This window comes from Oryctolagus cuniculus, chromosome 2 (genome assembly GCF_051225735.1).
Source record: "Oryctolagus cuniculus isolate XC-2025 breed Fujian yellow rabbit chromosome 2, ASM5122573v1, whole genome shotgun sequence".
NCBI classification, from domain to species: Eukaryota; Metazoa; Chordata; class Mammalia; order Lagomorpha; family Leporidae; genus Oryctolagus; species Oryctolagus cuniculus.
The window spans coordinates 121,629,918-121,654,029 of NC_142868.1; the positions used below are offsets into that span (position 1 = coordinate 121,629,918).

Below are 24,112 nucleotides of genomic sequence, written 5' to 3' on the forward strand. Positions count from 1 at the left end.
GCATGTATGGGATGCCAGCCTTGCAGGCAGTGGCTTACCCCGCTGTGCCACAGTGCCAGCTCCTATCATGGCTGTTATTAAGACACTGTGGTATAGGTGCATAGGTGCACAGTGTATCAGTGGACTAGAATGAGGGGTTGAAAATAATACCCACACATGTCAGAAAACTTTATATGTGATGGCATAGTGCTGCAAACGGATCAGGAAGTGTTCCTGGGGCAGTTGGGACCCATACAGAAAAGCGTAACAATAAATCCTAACACCATATGTGAAGGTAAATTCCAGAGGAATGAAAATCTAGGGGTGAAAAAGCAAAAGTTTGAAACTTATATAAGAAAATATATGACTAGGATTTCCTCAGTAAGATATAAAAACCAAGCTATAAAAGATTGATGTCTGTCCATGTAAAATTTAAAACTTCTGTACAAGGAGAGATACCACAAATAGATATAAAACAGCTAATCTGGGAAAGATGCTTGCAGGGCATATGTCCAGGAAAGGATTTACACCTGGAATTCATGCGGAATTCCTAAAAGTCAGAAAGAGAACCAGCGAAGGGGTGTTAGAGGCCAGTGAAGCCCCTACGTGGTCATTAGGCATAGAAAGTTGCTTGATTTCACTTGTAATTGGGGAAATACAAATTAAACACAGGATACCATTTCACACCCATCAGACTGGGAAAAATTGTAAAATCTGGCAGTAGAGTGAGGCAAGAATGGGTGCATCGGAGCTTGTCTGTGCTGCAGGAGGAGTGTAGACTGACTGGCACCAGCATTCAGGTGGAGGGTGCTAACCCTTTGACCTGTCAGTCTCAAGTTCTACCTGTTCCCCAGAGGCAGGTTCTCATGTGCCAAGGAGACAGCACTGCTCCTAACAGGGAAAAATATTATCAACAGGATGGATAAATACCTGGTGTAGTATTCATGTAGTAAAATGTTATACACTGGATAAAAATGGCTTGGAGGGGGACCAGTGCTGTGGCACAGAAGTAAAGCCACCGCCTGTGATGCCAGCATCCCGTGTGGGCTCTGGTTCAAGTCCTGGCTGCTCCACTTCCTATCCAGCCCCCTGCTAATGCATCTGGGAAACCAGCGGAAGATGGCTCAAGTCCTCGGGACCCTGCACCCAGGTGGGAGACTCAGATGAAGCTCCTGGCTTCAGCCTGGCCCAGCCCAGTTGTTGAGGCCATCTGGGGAGTGAACTAGCATATGGAAGATCGATTGATCGATCAATCGATCGATCTGTGTGTGTGTGTGTGTGTCTCCTCTCTCTCCTTCAAATAATCTTAAAAAAAAAAAAAAAAAAAAAAAAGGAGGCCAGCAATATGGCGTAGCAGGTTAAGCTGCCACCTGCAGGCACCCACATCCCATGTAGGCACTGGTTTCAGTCCTGGCTGCTCCGCTTCCAATCCAGCTCCCTGCTTATGGCCTGGGAAAGCAGTGGAAGATGGAGGAGAGAAGGGCAAAGACAGGAGACAGGGGGCAGGTGGTCACATGGAGCTGGGCCAACAGGGGTGAGGGCGTCAGGGTGATAGAGAGGGTGGGGAGAAGGGAGGGTGGGTGCCGAGTAGGAGGCCTTAGGTACAGTGTGGGGCTCCCTAGACAGAGGCGGCAGCACAGACAGCCAAGGGGCAGTGACGAAGGCAGGCTGTGTCGTCAGGGCTCCCAGGTCCAATCCCAGCTCTGCTACTTGAGCAAGTGAGCGGTGCTGCTAAGCCTCAGTGTCTCAGTCTGTAAAGTGGGCGAGTAAGAATTCTCAGGCCATGTGGTGTGGGAGGACCCGTCGGGAGAGCAGGTGCACCAGTGCCAGGCCTGCGTGAGCACCCGGGGATGCTATTTTCAATTTATTTGTAGTACTCGTACTTAAGGGCTGCCCCAGATGTTAGAAGGATGAAGAGGATTCTGAGGGAGGAGTGACCATGGACTTCACAGAAGTGGCTTTTTGGGATGGGTCTTAAAGGACTAAGGGCACCTTCTCGGGCCGATCAGGCTGAGATCCAGGCAGAGGAAAGAGCAGCCGGAGTCACAGATTGTGAGGGAGCGGGGTTTCTGGAGGCCAGCTGCTGGCTCTGATGGCAAGGCTGGGGGATTAGGAGGCTGGAGGCTGGGGAGGAAGCAGGTGGGGCAGTGGAGGAGGCCTTGCCGGGAGGCGTGGTCCCTCGGAGCCCGGGGGCCGCCTCACTTGTCATTTCTCTTCTCCTGAACAGATTAAGAGGAACTGGCTGTTGAAATCCCTTCCCCAGGCAGTGTAATGCTAAGTGCTGTGAAACTTTCAGATCTGCCTGGCCTGGGTCCCTGTGCGATTAAACCGGGGCCAGGCAGGGGTTGCTGGCTCCAGCTCACGTCAAGAGAGTCCAGTAGACTGAGCCTCCTCCCAGCCTGGGCGCCCCTCAAGGCCAGCTCTGTGACCACTCAGCGTCACAGCTCACTGGAGCTCAGAGGAGTCGCTTGGCCGCGAGGTCGGTCTTCCGCCACTCACATGCTGCCCCCGGGCAGGGGCTGGAAACCATCCTGGCAGACAGACATGAGAGCCAGGGCATCTGTGTCCAAGGAGTAGCATGTTTTCCCTGGAGCCGGTGGCTGAATCAGTGGTGCCGCCCAGGCCTCAGCCCCAGGGTCACGAGAGTTCCCTGATGGTGCCGACTCTGGCGTCACCCCTCTCTGAAGCATCACGCAGTGGACACATCCTTATTGATCACTTCCTACTGTGCCGGGCACAGGGCCTGCGGTTATGAATGGGCCGACGCCCAGTCCCGGCTTTGTGGCGCTGACAGAGCTGTGGGGGTGACAGATGCCGAGCAGCCCATCCAACTGGGATGGACAAGGGCTAAGAAACTGCAGGGAGCTTGGCGACGTAGGCCAAAGAGAGGAAGCTCGTGTTAGGAGGCTGCCGCGGTCAGGAGAGGCCTCCCAGCGGAAGTGCATCTCCCCAGATAGGCAAGAATGCTCGGGGGTGGGGCGAGGCAGCACGGTGGGCAAGGGACTCTGGGGAGACCTTCCTCAGCCAGGTGGCCTGAGACCAAACCCAGGGAGCCTCGCCTGCTGTCTTTGGACAGTCTTTCGCCTGCCCTATCTCATTCCCTTCCTTTCCGGCTGCTCTTTTGTCACCTGTACTGCCTTATCTTGCTACTCACCCAGGTCACTGTGACCTCCATGGTGGTGGACAGTGGCAGCAGAGGGGACCAAGCTGGTTTGGCTCCAGCCCCCGCCTTACCCCTTGGTGGTCATGGGACCTTGGACAGGCAGGTGGCTGACTGCCTCGTGCATTGGGGTCCCCTCTGTGAAAGGGGTCCCTGGACCCACGGGGGTTAGGGTCTGTAAATGCTTAGTTCAGGGCCTGCATGAGTCAGGAGTGTACACACTGCTCTGCCCTGCAGTGTCAGAACCTGAGTTCCTTCTCGTTTTCCAGGGAAACCTGGTGAATGGGAAGGAAATGCCCGAGTGTCGCCCAGCTCCAGCGCCTGTGGGGAAGCTGACCCCTGCTTGGTAAAATTACATCGGCACTTGTGCTGTCTTTTGTAACCAGGCAGGACCGTGGAGGCTCTGTGCGGGTGTCACCCGAGACGCTGGCTCCTATGGGGCCCACTGGGCCAAGGGTGCTCCATCCCTGGCAGCTTGCACCGGAGTCAGCACCTGGGGTGACCTCATAGGTTAAACCTCTCCATCTCTGACATGCTGTCCATTCATTCATTTAAAACTATCCGTTAAGGACTGGCTAGGTAGAAGGTGCTGGAGACACACATGGAGCAAAAGAAATCTATCCCTTGCCATCAAGGCACTTAGAATCCACTGGGGAGGTGGCTGCCACCAAACCATCACACAGGCAACGCCCTGATCCATGCATCCCATGGCACAGGTGTGGTGGGGGAGATTTATCTAGTTCGGGGGGCTCAGAGAAGGCTTCTGGGAGGAAGTTGTGCTGGAGCTGGGCTCTGAGGGGTGAACAGACATTAACCATGGAAGGGAAGGGAAGATTCCAGAAGAAGAGAGCAGCATGTGCAAAGGTGAAGTGGAGAGTGAGAAGGCAGGTAGAGCTATGCAGATCCTTAGGCGGGGCTGAAGGTCAAGTTGTTTAATGGGCCCAGTGAGAGCTGAGGATGTGCGGTTTTTCTTCTCCACAAGAGAATGAGCAGCGGGTTCACAAGGGTGTGTGTCGGTGGAAGGAGGAGTTGGGCCCATTGGATTTACAGTTCATGAAGTTCGTTCTGAGAGGCAGTGTTGTGGTGTAGCGGGTAAAACTGCTGCCTGCCTGCAACACCGGCATCCCAAACGGTGCTGGTTCCAGTCCCGGCTGCTCCACTTCTGATCTAGCTTCCTGCAGATGCACCTAGAAAAAGCAGCGGGAGATGGCCCAAGTGCTTGGGCCCCTGCACCCACCTGGGAGACCCAGAAGACACTTCTGGGTTCAGTCTGGCCCAGCCCTGGTCAATGCAGCCATTCGGGGAGTGAAATAGCAGATGGAAGATTTCTCTCTGTCTCTCTAACTCTGATTTTCAAATAAATTTTTTAAAGTTTTTTTATTTATTTGAGAGGCAGTGTTACAGACAGAGAGAGGGAGAGACAGAGAGAGAAAGGTCTTCCCAGACACATTAGGAGGGAGCTGGATTGGAAGTAGAGCAGCCAGGACTCGAACTGGTGCCCATATGGGATGCTGGCATGGTAGCAGCTTTACCCACTATGCCACAGTGCTGGCCCCTTGAAGGAACTTAAAAAAAACTATTTGAAAAGCAGAGACACAGAGACAGACAGGTGAATATTTTCCACCTACTGGTTTACTCCCCCAAATGCCCACAACAGCTGGAGTTGGATCAGGCCAAAGTCAGGAGCCCAGAACTCCATTCAGGTCTTCCACATGGATGGCAGGAACCCAAGCACTGGGGTCTGCTGCCTCCTAGGGTGCACATTAGCAGGAAGCTGCAATCATAAGTGGACCAAGGCACTCGGGCTGCCCGAGTGGCATCTTAACGGCTGTGCCAAACACCACACCTGACCGAACTTTTGGGGGAAGAAGTTTTTGGTGTAAAAGAGCAGACTCAGACAGAGACTGGCAGCAGGAGGGGAGAGTGGCCTTAGTTTCAGGGGTCCTGGCTGCTCAGCTTGGCTGACCCTCTCCGCACTTTGGCTTCCATGAGTCCAAGCCACCCCGGCAGGTTGCCAAACCACAGGCTGAAGGATGATAGTGTGGGCTGTGGCCGGAGGTGGAGGTTCCCAAGGGCACCCTGGCTGTGAGCCGAGAACCTTAAGGGTGTTCGTGAAAGTGGCTGGGGTCTCCCCGGCTGCAGCATTTCCTGTGGCTTGGAGGGGTGCCCCTGGCATGGAAGACGGGCATCAGGATTGTCGCTCCCCCTCTTCGTGGAGGAGCAACACAGGACCCTGCGCTGTTCTTTCGTCTGCTCGGCCCTCCCCGGGTTTGCTGCTGGTTCTTCCCGGGTTGGCTACTATCCCTTCCACCTCCGTGGAAGGGCAGTTCCCCCTGGCCACATTCCCCACTTCCGCAGGGGAGCGGCACACCGCCGGCCGGCTTTCTTCGGGGGCTGCACAGGTGTTCCTTCAGCTAGATGTTCCCCATAGATGTTCCTGGTGCATGCCGTCTCTCTCCTCCTTTATAGTCCTCTTCCGCCAATCCCAACTCGGCTGCCCACACGCCAAGTACGCTGCTCTCCAATCAGGAGCAAGTCCTACAGTTAATTGGTTGAACTGGAGGCAGCTGTGCGGAAGCTGTTTACTTCTCTCCCAGCGCCATATTGTGGGAGAGCAGATGCATAGAATAAGTCTTAATTCCAGTAACAGTCTAGTCCGGATTGCTCCCCACAGATCCCCCTTTCTTTTTATTTTTTGGCGTTGATACACGCCTGTCTTCGGTGTCCCACGGCACACACTCTGCTCTACTTGCTAGAGTTGCCACAGGCTCTTACAAGTCCTATCAATCAGGAAAACCGAATCCGGGTCCTCTCTTCGCCGTGTTGTGAGGAGGTTTTTAGGCGCTGATGCGTGCCTGTGTTCGGTGCCCTGCAGCGCATGCTCTGCTCTGCCTGCAGGGGACTTACAAGACCTATCAGGCAAACCGAATCCAAGCCTTCTCATTGCCTTATTGTGGGGGAGACTTATTAGTGTTGGTTCGTGCCTGTCTTCGGTGACCTGCAGCTCATACTCTGGTCGAGCTTTGCTGGCGCTTACCGCCTTAAATCAGGCAGACCGAATCCAAGCCTCCTAATTGCGGTATTGTGGGGAAGCTTTACTGATGTTAATTCGTGCCTGTCTTCGGTGACCTGCGGCTAGCCGCCCAGGTGCTCATCGCCTCACTAATCGGGCAGACCGAATCCAAGCCTTCTAATTGGCATGTTGAGGGGAGGCCTTATTTTTCTCTATTTCTCTATCTCCGGGCATTCCTACCTCTCCCATTTCACTTCTATCTTCCAGCATTCCCATTTCTCTTTTACTTCACTTCCAAACTTCTGTTTCTCTTATCCCCGCAGCTTCCCGGCACCTCGCCGCTTCAGCCCGCGCGCCTCTCTCATCTGCGCAGCTTCCCGGCTTTGCGAGGCTCGGTTTCGCGCGCTCCGCGGGCTCCACGCTTAACCCTTTCGCGTCTGAACCACGGCCTACGCCAGCGTTCCCTATCTATTCACGCCCCGTGCTCTCTCTGCACGCGGCGGCTTCCGCGAGTAACACAGCGTAGCTTGCGTCTCCACCACTAGCATTCAATCCAAGTTCCCCGGGCTAGCCTGGCGAATTCAACCCAGCGTACGTCTCCGCCCCACGGTTTGGCTTCCCGTCCTCTGCTCCCCGGGCTAACCAGACGGATCCCAACCTGGCTCACGTTTCAGCTTCTGGCTTCAACTTTTCGCCCCCTATTCCCGGGCTAACTTGAGAATCCCAAAGTGGCTTTCGTGTCCGCCTCGGCCTGCCCCCCCGCGGCTTCAATTTCCCTAACACTTTTCTCTACCCGGTATGTTTCCCCAAGCTTTCCTCCAACGATATTCCTCCCTCATTTCTCCTGGCCTCTCCCCACAGTCCGCGTCCGAGTCTGTTTGTTCTAGCTTTCACTTTCGCTTTCGACCTTAGAAATTTCTCCCAGCTTCCCCCCGTAGTCCGTATCCGAGTCTATGCCTAGGCTTTCAATAGCTTCTTCCGGCTCCTTTTTTGTCCGGCTTTTCCCTAGGCTGTTTGCTAGTCTCTCTCTCCGGTAATTTCCCTAGGCTCTTTGCTAGTTTCTCTCTCCGATATTTTCCCTAGTTCTTCCCGTTTCTTCCCGTTTCTTCCCTCCTAAGTTTCATATCCGTCCTAGGTTTCCTATCCGAGCTAGGTTTCCTATCCGAGTCACGGCACCATTATGTCGCTCCCCCTCTTCGTGGAGGAGCAACACAGGACCCTGCGCTGTTCTTTCGTCTGCTCGGCCCTCCCCGGGTTTGCTGCTGGTTCTTCCCGGGTTGGCTACTATCCCTTCCACCTCCGTGGAAGGGCAGTTCCCCCTGGCCACATTCCCCACTTCCGCAGGGGAGCGGCACACCGCCGGCCGGCTTTCTTCGGGGGCTGCACAGGTGTTCCTTCAGCTAGATGTTCCCCATAGATGTTCCTGGTGCATGCCGTCTCTCTCCTCCTTTATAGTCCTCTTCCGCCAATCCCAACTCGGCTGCCCACACGCCAAGTACGCTGCTCTCCAATCAGGAGCAAGTCCTACAGTTAATTGGTTGAACTGGAGGCAGCTGTGCGGAAGCTGTTTACTTCTCTCCCAGCGCCATATTGTGGGAGAGCAGATGCATAGAATAAGTCTTAATTCCAGTAACAGTCTAGTCCGGATTGCTCCCCACAAGGATGAATGCACATCACATCTCTCTTTCTCTGTTTCTCTCTCTCCTCCAGGCTTATATTTGGCACCCTTTACCCTGCATATTATTCCTACAAGGCTGTGAAATCAAAGGACATTAAAGAATATGTAAGTAGCACTGTTTATCTTGGCAGGGGTGGTGATGCGGTGAGGGAGGGGTGGCTGGGCACAAAGTGATGGGAGGAGGGGACACCCTCCTTGCTTTGGACACCAGGAGCGGACAGCAGGGTCCCTCATCTCTCTTCTCGTGAGACTTCCCCAGTAGCCCCTCCCGTCTCGCCACCTCCAGTGACAAGGTGAGGAGAGAGAGAGGAAACAGCTCCTGGAGTCAGAGACCCTGGCTCCCACTACATGCTGTGAGTGACTTGACATGGCTCAGCCTTGGTTTCCTTGACTGAGAAATGCTCTGGAGACCGTATAAAGCACCAGAACGAGGGTACATCCCAGCCTCAAGGGCAAGTGCACAGGTCCAAGAGCCCAGCAGACCTGGCTCGAGCTCCTGGCTGTGCACCTCTGGTCCCATTCCGGGTCTGTGGATCCAGCACCCATTACTCAAGCCGCATAAGCTGTCTGAGGGCAGTGCCGGTCATCATCCTGTACCTGCTTGCTGTAACACTATGCTGAGGGCTGAGCATGTGAGAAGGGGACCCAGAGCACTTGCTGGTTGAAGGACTGTATTAGTTACTGTTGAATGGTGTATCAGCCCTGGACACATTGGCATTCACCCTCAATTGACAAAGACCTGGAGTGGGTGGTGGGGGAAGGGGAATCCCTTCCCATGTGGGATACACACCCAGCTCAAGGTGCAAATGATGTGGGTTTTGGCCTCAAGAGACTAAGATGGACCATCTTGGCAATGCCATTTGATTGGTGCAATGCTGGACAATGGATGGGTGACCACAATCCTTCTTCCTCTTTCATTTTTTAAAAAATTGCTTTTGAACATTTAAAAAGTTTTTGTTTGAAAGACAGAGACAGAGACAAACACACTTGAAGAGAAATCTCCTATTTGCTGGTCAGGCCTGGGCCAGACTGAAGCCATGAGCCTGGAACTAAATCTGAGTCCCCTATCCACTGCTGCCTCCCAGGGTCGGCAGTAGCAGGAACCTGGAATTGGAAGCAGAGCTGGGACTTGAACCCAAGTACTCTCATGTGGGATATGGGAATCCCGAGTGGTGTCTTAACTTCTGTGCCAAATGCCACACCCCCCACCCCCAGCCATGAGTCACTTGGCAAGTTTGCCACAGTAAAGGGGAATTCAAAGTGAGCTTGGAAAGTCATTGTTTCCTTTCTTGGACTTCCCAGGAAGTGTCTGTGATAAAGCCGCAACCTCCAGGTCAGCTCCAGCCAGGATTCACTCCCCGCTTTCCCAGTACCACTTGCCTGGGCTTGTGCATTGCTGCTCCTAGGCTGGGGCTGGGCCGGGGGGCGGGGGCATTCTGGAGACCAGGTCCTGCCATGTGAGAAGCAATCTCAGCGTGTGCGTTATAAATAGCTGCTAGGTTGCAAGCATAGAACCTCCTGGTTCTCAAATGCCTTGGCACAGGGTAACGCATCGGGTAGCCTCTCGCAGCGCTGCTGCTCCCGGCCCCTTCCTGCCTGAGGCACTGGAAGCCGTGCCAGGGAATGAGGCCTTCCTGGGGTCACCGCGGTACAAGGTCTGAGCCTCTGATTTGCGAGGGCCGCAATTCAATTCTGCCGGCTCATCCGGGAGAGATCAAACCCTGGGAAATGGTTTTGCTCTGATGAAACTCACAGGAGCCTGGTTTCTGAGTACAATGGCAATTCATTAATTTGCAGTGAAAACTCTCACGGACCAGCGGAGCAGCTGTCTGTGTTGGCTGGGGAGCACATGCTTTTCCCGGGAGGGAGAGCTTGAGAGTTAAGAATAGAAGGTTCTGGCTAAAAAATCTAGCAGAAGAATGGAGCTGAGTAGGATCGGGGGAGAGCTGCTGCCTTTCTTTATGCCAGGACGCACTCAAGTATGCATGCACACACTCAAGTTTCTTTTTGGCTGACAAACCCATTTACCCGAGAGAGAGGCCTGAACTGTAGTCTCTTCCCTCCCCACCCAGCTCCACGCGCACGGGTTGGTGGCTGTGTCCTTTCACCATTAGCCCCCATGTAATCTTTCAAGCCAGGTATCCCTCCTGCTTCTCTGTTGTACCCTCTTCACCGGGCTTCTCATCATTTTCCCTAGCGTGTTGCAATAGCCCCCCGTGTTTGTTATTTGATTGCTGCACGGATTGCCATGAACTCAGTGGCTTGAAACAACACGCAATTATTTCTGGAGGTCACAGGTCTGGCAGGTGCTGCTGGGCTGGTTTCCCCATGGTGGCCCTGGGGAAAGCGTGGCCTTGCCCTTTCCAGCTCCTGGAGGCTGCCCCGGGTCCTTGGCAGGCAGCCCTTCCACCTCCCGAGCCAGCAGCCTTGCAGCTCTGACTGTGGTTCGTGCACAGCTGGGAAAGTTTCTCCACTTTGGAGGATTTGTGTGATTACACTGGGCCACTTGGATAATCCAGGAGAATCCCCCACATCGGAAGGTCCTTAACCCCATTGACCCTGTAAAGTCCAATTTGCCAAATGGGGATTAGGACGTGGACATCTCTGGGGAGCCATTATCTTGCTTACTACGCCTCCCAGTGGGTTCCACCGCCTCCCGCCCCTCATTTCCCACTGTCTTACACATAACACCCAGGAGCCTTTAAAAATGGGACCATTTATTGCCCTGCCCCTGGATCCCTCAGTGCCTGCTGCTCACCGCCTCCCACAGTGTCTCACTCCCTCTTGATCCCACTCCTTCCTGCTATGCCGCCACCTATCTGCAGGCTTCCAGGGCTGCAGGCCTCAGAACCTACGCTGGGCCTGGGGTGCAGCACGGCCAGCATCACTTGGAAGCTTGCTGGAAATAAGAATTGGTGTGTTTAGCAAGAGCCACGCTTTGTGCCGTTCGAAGCTTCTTAGCGTCTTTCCAAATTTACTACACGAGTCAAGGTTTTTGGATGAAAACATGGAAAGGAATTAAAAGGAGATCATAGATTTAACTGGAACACTGGATACTCAGAAACGCAGGAGGATCAGAGAAGGTGGTGGCGGTAAGAGCCGAGCTCACGCCGCAGGGAGGATCTCGTTAGGACGCTCCTGCCAGTGTCACCATCGTGGACGCTGGCCGCCAGCTACCTGCGCCTTTAGAATACTCCCTGGAGATTCTAAGCCCTCCATGGGCACATCGGATTTTTCCAAGCCTAGAGAGCAGGCCGTGTCTCCCTCAAAGACGCTCAAGTCGAGAGATTCCCCTAACTTTCAGGGCTTTGGAAGCTGGGTAATCAGGGGACAAAAATAGCCATTACAGGTGCCTCTGGGCTGGTCAACACCTGCATCCACCCAGTCCCTATACCTGTATTTTGGGCTTGCAGCCAGCCTCCCAACAAGAATTCTGTAGAGCTCACGCACTTGTCTAGCCCAGGTTCCTTTAGTCCAGTGGATGTCCCGCGCCGCTCAGCAGTTTCCTCTTCCGGTTTTGACAGGATCCAGCCTTAGTGCTCCAGGGCCTGACCCATCCAGGGCACCAGCAGCTGCCCGGCCCCATCGTCTGACCAGGGAAGAGAGAGCACATTAGAGTATAGTGAGTTAAAATATTTACACTTCAGGGACCGGCACCATGGCTCACTTGGCTAATCCTCCGCCTGCGGTGCTGGCATCCCATATGGGCACTGGGTTCTAGTCCCAGTTGCTCCTCTTCCAGTCCAGCTCTGTGCTATGGCCCAGGAGGGCAGTGAAGGATGGCCCAAGTGCTTGGGCCCCTGCACTCACATGGGAGACCGGGAAGAAGCACCTGGCTCCTGGCTTTGCATCGGCACAGTGTCGGCTATAGCGGCCATTTGGGGAGTGAACCAAAGGAAGGAAGACCTTTCTCTCTGTCTCTCTTTCTCACTGTCTACAACTCTACCTGTCAAATAAATAAAAATAACATATATTTTTAAAATATTTAAAAATAAAAATATTTACACATCACACAGAGAGAAAGTAAATAAGCAGAGAGGCTACAGTCCATGTTCAGACAACTCGCCGTGTGTTTCTCACCGGCATTTATGTCTTTTGCTAAGAGAATATTTTTTCAAGGGGCAGCTCATGACTTTTGAGGTGGGTGTTTGGCCCACATTCCATATTGGAGTGCCTGCATTTGAGTCCTGGCTCCACTCCTGGCTCTAGCTTCCTGCTCATGCACCCTGCAAGGCAACAGGTGATGGGTGATTCCAGCCCTTGAGCCGCTGCCACTCATGTGGGAGGCCAGACCTGGATCAAGCTTCCAGCTCCTGGTCTGGCCTGGCCCTGCCCCAGCTGTTGTGGGCATTTGGGGAATAAGCCAGTAGGCAGGAGCTCTCTCTGTGTCTGTCTCTCTGTTTCTCAAATAAAATTAATTAATTTAAAAAATCATGACTCACACAAATATAAAATCAGCACATCCGCATTAATGAATGCGGGAACCAGTAAGGTGCTGAACAGTTCAAAGGAGACTCTAAAAAATGTGAGAGATGATGGATATGTTAATTTAGCTTGCTTTAATCATTTCACAATGTACATGTACCAAAATATCATATTGGGGGTGAGCATTTGGCCTCGTGATTCAGACACTCACATCCGTATCGGAGTGCCTGGGGTTGATAACCTGGCTCTACTCCCAACTTCAGCTTCCTGCTGATTCTTACCCTGGGAGGCAGCAGTGATGACCCAAGCAGTAGGATTTCTGCCATCCACGTAGGAGACTGGATTGAATTCCCAGCTTCCTGCTTCAGCTCCAGCTAAGGACTATCATAGACATTTGGGGAATGGACCAGTGGTTGGGATCTCTCCATGCCAACTCCCCCCGCCACCCATCTCTCTTTCTCTCTCTCATATCTCTTGCTCTCTTACCCCTCCCTCACTGCCTCTTTTTTTTTTTTTTTTTTTTGGACAGGCAGAGTGGATAGTAAGAGAGAGAGATGGAGAGAAAGGTCTTCCTTTTTGGCGTTGGTTCACCCTCCAATGGCCGCTGCGGCCAGCGCACTGCGCTGCTCCGAAGGCAGGAGCCAGGTACTTATCCTGGTCTCCCATGGGGTGCAGGGCCCAAGGACATGGGCCATCCTCCACTGCACTCCCGGGCCACAGCAGAGAGCTGGCCTGGAAGAGGGGCAACCGGGACAGAATCCGACGCCCCGACCGGGACTAGAATCTGGTGTGCCGGCACCGCAAGGCGGAGAATTAGCCTGTTGAGCCGTGGCGCCAGCCCCCTCACTGCCTCTTTTTTAAATATTTTATTTATTTATTTGAGAGGTAGAGTTACAGTAAGAGAGAGAGTCTTTCATTCGCTGGTTCACTCCCCAATTGGCCGCAATGGCTAGAGCTGGGCCGATCCTAAGCCAGGAGCCAGCAGCTCCTTCCAGGACTCCCACACTGGTGCAGGGGCCCAAGGACTTGGGCCATCTTCTGCTTTCCCAGGCCATAGCAGGGAGCTGGATTGGAGGAGGAACAGCTGGGACTAGAACCAGCACCCATATGGGATGCCAGTGCCACAGGTGGAGGATTTAACCTACTGTGCCACAATGCCGCCCTCCACTGCCTTTTAAGTAAATAAATAGAAATTTAAAAAACATGAATACCATAAATATATACAATTTTTAATGTCAATTATACCTGGACAAAAAGAAAAAGAATTCAAAGAACAGGCAATTAGGAATGTTGAATCGTTAGTAGATTTAGAACTGATTTCTTGGGGATGTGGTGAGTTCATAATTGTCTCTCTACCAGACAAAATTCATTTGCATCTCTATTGATGAAACTATTTGCATTGTCATCTTTGAGAACTGCAAGGCAAGGCAGGGTAAGCCGGCTAGGACTGGAGTGTGATTAATTCCAGCAGGCTGCCCGTGCCTCTGGAGTCTGGTACTTTGCCCTCTGGTGATTAGGGAGCTCCTTAAAGGGACAGAGTGTGAATTTGTTGCTTTGAATGTGAGAGGCATGCTGAGCAAGTCTGTTGCTGTCTTTAAGAAATGGTTCTCTCTAGCCTTGGGGGCCACAGATGCCAGACCATTGAGAATGTAGAAAATGGGGTAGACGTTGTGGTGCAGTGAGTTAAACTGACGCCCACATCTCATATAATATGAGTGCCAGTTTGAGTCCCAGCTGCCCCACTTCCAACCTGGCCTCTTGCTAAGGGTCCTGGGAGGCAGCAGGTAATGGCTCAAGTACTTGGGTCTCTGCACCCGTATGAGAGACTTGGATGGAGCTCCTGGCTTTGGGCTATTCCAACCTTGGCTATTGTGGACATCTAGAGAGTGAACCAGTGAACCAGTGGATGGAAGACCTCTCTCTCTCTCCTTCTCTCTCTCTTCCTCCCTCCCTCCCCCCATCTCTTCCCCTCTCCTCCTTTCCTCCTCTCTCCCTCTCTGTCTGTCTCATCTCTGTCTCTCTTTCAAGTAGATGATAATAAAAAATTTTAAAAACCAGAAAATAGGAAGATGTGATAGAGCTGAGGACAGTACAGATGCATCGCTTGCCGGTGCTGGTCCTGCCAGGCCTAGTGCGCTGCTTACGGCTCTGCCCGCATGACTGTCTCCCCTCCCCACACTGTGGACCACCCTGACCAGGTCTGCTCGCTACCCTCCACTCTGGAGCCTCCTGCTGTGGCTGAGGGTCACAGCTCCCCTCCTGTCTCCTCACCCCTGGGTCCGGAGGAATTCCCCGGGCATCCTGGTCACTTTCCATCCCACAGTTGCCCCGGACATGACCCCTCAAAGCCGTCATAGCCCCCCTCCTCCCAGGAAGGCCCACTCGGTCTCTCCATCCCCTGTCTTGCACAAAGGTATGGATTGAGTTCCTTGCATCTTGGAAAAAATCATTATCCTTTGATTTTTGTGAGGCACAATGCAGAAAACCATTTCCTGCCGATTTTAGATGAATATGGTTTCCATCTCTGAGTCACCAGCAGGTCAGGGCCGATGAGTCATTCTCGGATCCTGCTCTCTGCAGCGGAGCGTTTTAAAGTGAAGCAGGCGTGATGGAATCTTCTTCAACCCCCTCAGCCGTGACCCCCTTCTCTGGCCACAGCCCCGCCTCCCCGCTGTGTGTCAGTCTTGCCTTGCAGGCATCCGCTGGGCATCCTGCTGAGTGGTGGTCTCCTGGGCCCTGGGCTGCCCTCAGCTACACAGAGCACAGCCTTTACTCCCTAAATTGGCTCTGTCTTTACTTTCTTGTTGGCTTTGTTACCGGAGCCAGCTGGATCAGAGGTCCGTCTCCATACAAGAGATGTATTTCAGACATGAGACAGAGAGTAGCAGTAAGCAAGGAAGCAAAGTTTAATGAAAGGGGTACACCTGACCAGCCAGGCGGCATCTCAGCAAAGAACTGAGAACCCAGTCTGCATTCAGAGTGGAGTCTTTATGGACATGAGCCCTCCGCTTCTCCTCTTCGGGGACATTGCTGGGCGTGGAGCAGCGCTGCTGGGGCACCTGAGAGTCCTCTGGCCCAGGGCAGGGAAGGCTCCCCGAAGCTGCCCCTGGCGGAGGGCTGGGATCTTCCTAACAAGGTTGTCAGACATGGGCAAGGCTTGATGCCCGGATGCTGGTCTGCTTCCAAAGCCTGCTTCTATGTTTCTTCCCTCATTCAGCTGCACAAAATCCCTTGCCCGCCCCCTTTTTAAAAAGATTGACTTACTTGAGTACAAGGAGCCCAAGCACTTGGAACATCTTCTACTGCCTTTCCAGGCCCATAAGCAGGGAACTGGGTTGCAAGTGGAACAGCCAGGACTGGAACTGGTGCCCATATGGGATGCTTACATCGCAGGTGGCAGCTTAAGCCCCTATGCCACAGTGCTGGCCCCCGACTTCCCATTTTTGTCCATCAGCCCCTCCCACACACATGGGCTAACATCTAACTTCCCATCTGCCGGTATGAGTGGCCCCACCATTGTCAGGCACTCGCTTCCACAGGTGGCTTTCCTCCCATGCGTGCCCAGCTGTCTGCCCTGTAGGTGCCCACGGGGGACATCTGTGGCCTCTCAGACTGTCTAATTCTGTCTCCTTCTCAGAAAGCCATCAGGACTGTACTCCGCAGAGTCTCTTCCTTCCCAGCCGTTTGGAATCCATCCGCCCTTTCCCACTCACAATGCCCACATTCCAGCCCTGTCACTCACAACATGTGGTTCAGTGCTTGCCACCTGCCCAGCACCATGTGGGGGTGCGAGGGGTGGAAGAAAGTGCAGGAGGAACCCCCTCAGGGAGCTCACATTCTGGTAGGACAAGCAGAGGAATGAGCAGGTACTTTTCAAAGCAGTATGGCAAGCGTGTGTGGCAGGGGAGGAGAAACAGAAGGGAAGGGTACTGACCTGAGCTACGGGTACTTCCTAGAGGGAGCGACGTTTAGGCTGGGGTCCCAGGGCTGTGATCTGGAGACTAATGGGGACTCTGTGTTCAGGGAAATGAAGGAGGTTTGTTATAGCTGGAGTGGAAAATGGGAGAGGGTGGGTGGGGAGGAGAGCTTTTTTTATTTTATTTTATTTTATTTTGTTTTGTTTATTTGAGAGGTAGAGTTTACAGAGAGAGAGAGATCTTCCATCCGCTGGTTCACTCCCCAAATGGCTGCAATGGCTGGAGCTGTGCCGATCCAAAGCCAGGAGCCAGGAGCTTCTTCTGGGTCTCCCACATGGGTGCAGGGGCCCAAGGACTTGGGCCATCTTCCATTGCTTTCCCAGGCCACAACAGAAACCTTGATCCGAAGAGGAGCAGCCGGGACATGAACCAGTGGCCATATGGGATGCAGGCACTGCTGACAGAGGCGTAGCCCACAGTGCTGGCTCCAGAGGGGAACTTTTGACGGAGATAATTACAGCCAGTTCATGCAAGCTTTGTAAGCCAGTTTAAGGAACTTGGGCTCTATCTGAACAACCATGAGGAACCATTGAATACTTTAAGCTAGGAAAGAGAATCAACCAATTTGGATTTAAGAAGATCTTGGGGCTGGCGCTGTGGCTCAGTGGGTTAAAGCCCCAGCCTGCAGCGCTGGCATCCCATTTGGGCGCTGGTTCGAGTCCTGGCTGCTCCACTTCTGATCCAGCTCTCTCCTATGGCCTGGGAAAGCAGTAGAAGATGGTCCAAGTGCTTGGGCCCCTGCACGCATGTGGGAGACCCAGAAGAAGCTCCTGGCTCCTGGCTTCAGATCAGCTCGGTGCTGGCCATTGTGGTCATTTGGGAAGTGAACCAGCAGATGATCTCTCTGTCTCACACTCTCTCTCACTCTCTCTCACACTCTACCTCTCTCTATCTTTCAAATAAATAAAATGAATCTTAAACAAAAAAAGATCTTGACTGGAATATGGAGGACCGATTAGGAAGGGGTCCGAGTTCCAAGAAGCAGCATAAGGGTGCAGCTGTATTCCAGACGGAAGATGTGGTGGCCTGGGATAAGGGACTGGCAGGGGGGACGGAGGAAAGAAGAAAGATTCAAGAGAAATCAGAGGGTGCAGGCAACAGAACTTGATGGTTGGGTGCTCGTGGCAGGGGAGGAATGGGGCCCTGGTCTAGGATTAGAAGAGGATTGGAACAGGCAGCACAGTTGTGGTGTTGGGGGAGCTTTCACATCCTGCTGAAGGAACCAAGCCAGTCATGTAAAAACCTGAAAAGGGTCCCTGGTGTTCCCTGGAAGAGTGGCACAGAGTGCGATCCTCAGGAGGGCAGCTCTGGTGTGGCAGCGAGGTACCGCCCCGAGCGAGAGTGGCTGCTCACGGAGAAGTTTGTGGCTAAGGATTCTATCAAGAAAAGAGATTTTAAAAAAATTGCTATTGTCATTGTCCTTTGTTTTCCTTGAAAATATTCAAGCCTGGTGTTAGGTTTTATGTCCGTCTTGAGTTAATTTCTGTGACAGGTGGAAGCGAAGTGCTCAGATGCCTCTTCCACGGTTGCTGTTATGTGTGGCTGTCCATTGCTTCCGACATCACTCGTGGTAAAGACTGTCTTTTCTCTGTTGAATTCCCTTCGTGCCTTTGTCCAAGATCGGAAGACTGTTTCTGTATGGGTCTATTTCTGGGCTTTATGCTCTGTTCCATTGATCTGTTGTCTATTCTTTCCCCAATACCACATCAGCTTTGTATCACTCTAATGAAATTCCTGTGACAGGCCAACTTGATAAAGGAAGAGGGTTTATTTTGGAAGTAATAGCCCAAGATCAGGCAGGCCCCACTGGCCCAGCCTCTGGGTATGGTGTTCCTGCTGGCAGACTCCTGAGATGGCGAGAGACAGAGGCACGCATGTCTGTCTGTCCGTCATGCTTGTCTGTCTGTCCATCTCCTGAAAAGCCACCAAGATTCATCTTGAATCCTCCACATCGACAGCCTGATCCAAGCTGATCACGTCTCAAAAGCTGTCTCCCAAGCACCGTGATTGGATTAAGTTGCTGCCCTCTTAGACTTTATAGACTAAGCCCCTGAGTCCAAGGAGATAAATATTCAAACCACAGCACACATGATCTTTATTATGGTGGCTTTATAGGAAGTCTTGAAGTCAGGTAGTGTTAGTCTTCTGTTTTTGTTCTTCAATATTAGGTTAGCTATTCTGGGTCTTTTGGTTTCTATATAAACTTCACAATCATTTTACAGGTATACATAAAGTAACTTGTTGAGATATTGACTGGGATTGCCTTGAATTTGTAGATCAAGTTGAGAAGGACTTACATCCTCACAATATTGGTTTTTGCTAACCATGGAAGTTAAATATCCATGTTTATTTAGATCTTCTTTGATTTATTTCATAAGAGTTTTGTAGTTTTCCATATGTAGATTTTTTAAAAAAAGATTTTATTTGTTATTTGAGAGGTAGAGTTACAGACAGTGAGAGAGAGAACAGAAAGGTTTTCCATCCACTGGTTCATTTCCCAGATGGTCGCAACGGCCGGAGCTGGGCTGATCCGAAGCCAGGAGCTTCTTCTGGCTCCCACATGAGTGAGGGGCCCAAGCACTTGGGCCATCTTCTGTTGCTTTCCCAGTCCATAGCAGAGAGCTGGATCAGAAGGGGAGCAGCTGGGACTCGAATCAGTGCCCATATGGGATGCCAGCTCTGCAGGCAGAGGATTAACCTACTGCGCCACAGTGCTGGCCCCCTGCATGTAGACTTTTAACCTACCTTATTAGATGTGTTCCCAAGTAATTCACCCTTCAGGAGTGCTAATGAAGTAGTATTTTTTAAAAAGAATCTATTTGTTTATTTGAAAGAGAGAAAAAGAGATCCCCCATCTGCTGGTTCACTCTTCAAATGGCTGTAATGGCCAGGGCTGGGCCAGGCTGAAGCCAGGAGCCAGGAGCTTCTTCTGGTTCTTCCACGTGCATGCAGGGGCCCAAGCACTTAGGCCATCCTCTGCTGCTTTCCCAGGCCATTAGCAGGGAGCTGGATCAGAAGTGGAGCAGCTGGGACAGGAACTGGCATCCGTATGAGATGCTACTGTTTCAGGGGTGGCTTTGCCTGCTGTGTCACAATGCTGGCCAGGCCAAAGCCAGGAGCCAGGAGATTCCTCTGGGTCTCCCACACAGGTACAGGGGCCCAAGCACTTGGGTCATCCTCCCCTGCTTTCCCAGGCGCATTAGCAGAGCGCTGGATTGGAAGTGGAGCAGCTGGGACTAGAACTGGTGCCCATATGGGATACCAGCACTGCAGGCAGAGGCTTAGCTTTCTATACCACAGTGCTGGCCCCAGTAGTAGTATTTTTTAAATTTCATCTTCTAATTGTTCATTGCTGACATATAGGAGAACAATAGACTTTTATTAACCTTTTATCCTGCAACCTTGCTGTCATCACTTATTAGTTCCAGGAGGGATTTTTTTGTCTATTCTTTGGGATTTTGGTGAAGAATGATGAAAACGCTGTTTCCTAAGCCTGTGTACCTTTTCTTTTGTTTCCTATTTTATTGAATTAGCTGGGAATTGTGTTATGATGTAGAAGTGTCAGCAGAGAATGTCTGTCTCATTCCTGATCCTAGGAGGAAAGCATGTATTTTCTCACTGTTAGGTATGATGCTAGTGGGAGGGATTTTTATAGGATTTTCTTTATCAAAGTGAATCGTTTCCCCTCCATGAGTGTTCCTACTTTGCCAAGAATTATTTATTTTTTAATCACAGATGGCTATTGGATTTGTTCATGATTGATTCACTTTCTTTAATAAATATGGACCTTTGCCATATTTTAAATTGGGTTATTTGTCCTTTTATTATTGGGTTGTAAGTGTTCTTTCTCTATTTGGATTTAAATACCTTATCAGAGACATGATTTGCTAATGTTTTCTGCCCCTTTGTGGGTTGTCTTTTTAACACTTTCTTGATTGTGTTCTTTGGGATATAAACGTTTTCAATTTAAAAAAAAAAAAGAGAGGCCGGTGCCGCGGCTCACTAAGCTAATCCTCCTCCTGCGGCGCCAGCACACCGGGTTCTAGTCCCAGTCAGGGCGCCAGATTCTGTCCCGGTTGCCCCTCTTCCAGGCCAGCTCTCTGCTGTGGCCAGGGAGTGCAGTGGAGGATGGCCCAAGTGCTTGGGCCCTGTACCCGCATGGGAGACCAGGAGAAGCACCTGGCTCCTGGCTTCGGATCAGCGCGGTGCGCTGGCTGCAGCGGCCATTGGAGGGTGAACCAATGGCAAAGGAAGACCTTTCTCTCTGTCTCTCTCTCTCACTGTCCACTCTGCCTGTCAAAAAAAAAAAAAAAAAAAAAAAAAAAAAAAGAAAGAGAGAGCAGTGGGGAGAAAGAGAGAGATCTTCCATCCACTGCTTTACTTTCCAAATGGCCTCAATGGCCAGACTGGGCCAGGCCAAAGCCAGGAGCCCAGGAGCTTCTTCCAGTTCTCCCACATGGGTAGCAGAGGCTCAAGCACTTGGCCATCTTCTGCTTTTCCTAGGCCATTAGCAGGGAGCCAGATCAGAAATCGAGCAGCTGAGACACAGACCAGCACCCATATGGAATGCCAGCATTGCAGGCAACAGCTTTACCTGCTACATCACAATGCTGCCCCAATTAAAAAAAAATTTATTAGAAAGTCAGGTTAGGCCGGCGCCGTGGCTCAATAGGCTAATCCTCCACCTTGCGGCGCCGGCACACCGGGTTCTAGTCCCGGTCGGGGAGCCGGATTCTGTCCCGGTTGCCCCTCTTCCAGGCCAGCTCTCTGCTATGGCCAGGGAGTGCAGTGGAGGATGGCCCAGGTGCTTGGGCCCTGCACCCCATGGGAGACCAGGAAAAGCACCTGGCTCCTGGCTCCTGCCATCGATCAGCACGGTGCGCCGGCTGCAGCGGCGGCCATTGGAGGGTGAACCAACGGCAAAGGAAGACCTTTCTCTCTGTCTCTCTCTCTCTCACTGTCCACTCTGCCTGTCAAAAAAAAAAAAAAAAAAAGTCAGGTTACAGAGAGAAAGAGAGAGAGAGAAGCAGAGACAGAGAGGGGAAGAGAGAGAGAGATCTTCCATCTGCTGGTTCACTCCCCAAATGGCCACAGTGGCCAGGGCTGGACCAGGCTGAAGCCAGTAGCCAAGAGCTTCTTCCAGGTCTCCCACATAGGTGGCAGGGAGACCATCTGGGCATCCTTCGCTGCTCTTCCAGGCTGTTAGCAGGGAGCTGGATCAGAAATGGAGCAGCTGGGACTCAAGCTGGCTCCTACGCAGGGTGCTGGTGTCTTGGCAGCTGCTTAACTCACTATACCACATCGCCATACCCAGAAGTTTTTAATTTTGATAAATCTAATTTATCTTTGTTTTCTTTGTTGCTTATGCTTTTGGTGTCATATCTAAGAAACTACTGCCTAATCCAAGGTCAAAAACTTTTACTCCTATGTTTTCTGCTAAGTATTTTGTAGTTTGGGCATTTTATTTAGGTCCCTGATCTATTTTGAGTTAATATTCTAAAACGGAGTGAGTTAAAAGTCCAACTTCATCTTTTGCATGTGGATAGCCAGTCACTGCAACACACACACACACACACACTTTTTAAAAGTCCTTGTTTGCTAATTCTAGCATTTAGGTAAACTGTGGACCTGTTTCCACCAACTGGTTTTTCTTATAACCAAGCATTATATTTCCTTATTCCTTTAGCTTTTTATTATATACTGGATTTGGTGTATGATGCATTGCCAAAACTCCAGCTTTGTGTTGCCTTCTTGTGAATAGTGTTGAGTTTTCTTCTGGGGAGAGTCGAATTTGGCTGCTGTCCCCTGAGCCTGGGGCAGCCTGGTCTTGTGTTGGGGCAAGCATTTCAGTGTTGCCCTTAGTCCTAGAGCGTTTCTCTTGGTGCTGGGACATAATTTTTATTTCTAAGTGGTAGCCCTTCTTATGTCTTACTGGAAATTCTGGAAGCTTCCCAAACCTCTCTATAAATTGGCAGGAATTGGCCTTTAAACTCTGTTCTGTTACAGCAGGGCAGAAGCTCAGTATCTCGACTCCTTCTGCTTTCATTTAAAAAAATACACTTTTGGTTTGGAGTCTTGATTCTGTGCAGTTCAGAAGTGAGCCAAGGACATAAATGGAATTTACATGTGGATTCTTTAGGGCGGACCCTTTTGTGGCTTCCCTCTCTCTCGTATTCTTGCTCTCCACTTCCAGCATCTCTGGCAGACCCAAACTGCATTCTCCGGTTGCTTAGGCAGAGAAGACTGGATTTCTGCCCAGTGGGGGTGCAGACGGAGTGTTGTCCTGAGCCCGCATCAACCTGGACCCGCTGTGTGGTTCCCTGGCTACAGAAGCTGATTCCCTTCCTGTCTCTGCCTGCCTTTTGTTAGTCCCCAGGGTCTTCAAACGGGTGTTTTTAAACTATTTCCTTCAAAGTGTATTACTACCGTCAGCAGGTGGGTTGGTCTCATCTAGACTGCTCTGCCATTACAGGCAGCTGGGACCAGTAGACTAAGGAACTTGGACTTTGTTCTGCGCGCTGGGAGGTTTTAAATGGGGAAGTCGCCTGGTGAGGTCCTACGTTGGGGAGATTTGTATGGGGATGGCTTGTAGGGCGGGTTAGTGAGGGAAAGTCAGGACACGTGGGTCGCTGCCCAATGGAAACAGAAAAGGAGAGACCTAAAGAAAGATCCGGTTTCTGGGAAGGGCCCTGTGACCGTGCCCTGAGGAAGGGCTCCCAAGTAACCAGTGAAGATGACCACTGCTCCATCCCGGAGTCTGGCCTGGGTCAGGTTCATTGTCTGCGGAGAGGCTTTCCACACTTCCTCGTCCTCACCCGATGCTGGTCCTGGAAAAGTGACCTGGCCGACTCCTGGGCCCACCTAAGTGCTATGGAAGGCCACCCGGGCTTAGTTTGACCTTGAGCCTGGGGGACGTCTTGGACTGGACTCGAGTTGGGGAAGGGCAGGGTGAGTCCACGCTGAATGCAGGCTGCTCTGCCTGGACCTGTTCTTGCTATCTGTCCTTGGCCTTGTCTGCTAGCTGTGTTGCTTTCTCTTCCCACAGGTCAAGTGGATGATGTATTGGATTATATTTGCACTTTTCACCACAGCAGAGACGTTTACAGACATCTTCCTCTGTTGGTAAGTGCCCCAGGATTTGAGACATTTCAAGAGATCGTTTTGCATGTGTTGGGAAAGAGGTGGGAAAGGGCTGAAGCCTCAAACAGTAGCTCAGGCCACAGATGCCAGTGCAGGAATGTGAATTGGAGCACTTTTGAAAAAAAATTTTTTTTTTTTGACAGGCAGAGTGGACAGTGAGAGAGAGAGAGAGAGAGAGAGAGAGAGAGAGGTCTTCCTTTTGCTGTTGGTTCACCCTCCAATGGCCGCCACGGCTGGCGCGCTGCGGCCGGCGCACCGCGCTGATCCGAAGCCAGGAGCCAGGTGCTTCTCCTGGTCTCCCATGGGGTGCAGGGCCTAAGCACTTGGGCCATCCTCCACTGCCCTCCCGGGCCACAGCAGAGAGCTGGCCTGGAAGAGGGGCAACCGGGACAGAATCCGGCACCTCGACTGGGACTAGAACCCGGTGTGCCGGCGCCACAAGGCGGAGGGTTAGCCTATTGAGCCGCGGCACCGGCCGAAAATGTTTTGAAAGGCTCAGTAACACAAAGAGAGAAAGAGAAAGGTAGGAAGATCTTCCATCAGCTGGTTTATTCCCCAACTGGCCTCAGGGGCCTGGGACTGGGCCAGGCTGAAGCCAGGAGCCAGGAACTTCATCCGGGTCTCCCACCCACGTACTCAGCCATCCTCTGCCGTCTTCCCAGGCGCATTAGCAGGGAGCTGGAACGGAAGCTGGGACTCAGACAGGCACTCTGATAGGAGATGCCGGCATTGCAAGTGCA

General features: G+C 51.9%; 1 protein-coding gene across 8 annotated transcripts in view; it reads left to right on the forward strand.

Annotated features, from left to right (window-relative positions):
* The window catches only part of REEP1 (receptor accessory protein 1), a 129,673-nt gene that overhangs the window by 53,716 nt on the left and 51,845 nt on the right, over positions 1–24,112 (forward strand). For all 8 annotated transcript variants that reach the window (XM_089326171.1, XM_089326167.1, XM_008254156.5 and 5 more), the window contains exons 2-3: positions 7,863–7,935; positions 23,278–23,354. In XM_089326171.1, coding sequence (XP_089182297.1) covers positions 7,863–7,935; positions 23,278–23,354 — 150 coding nt within the window. The remainder of the gene's footprint in view (positions 1–7,862; positions 7,936–23,277; positions 23,355–24,112) is intronic.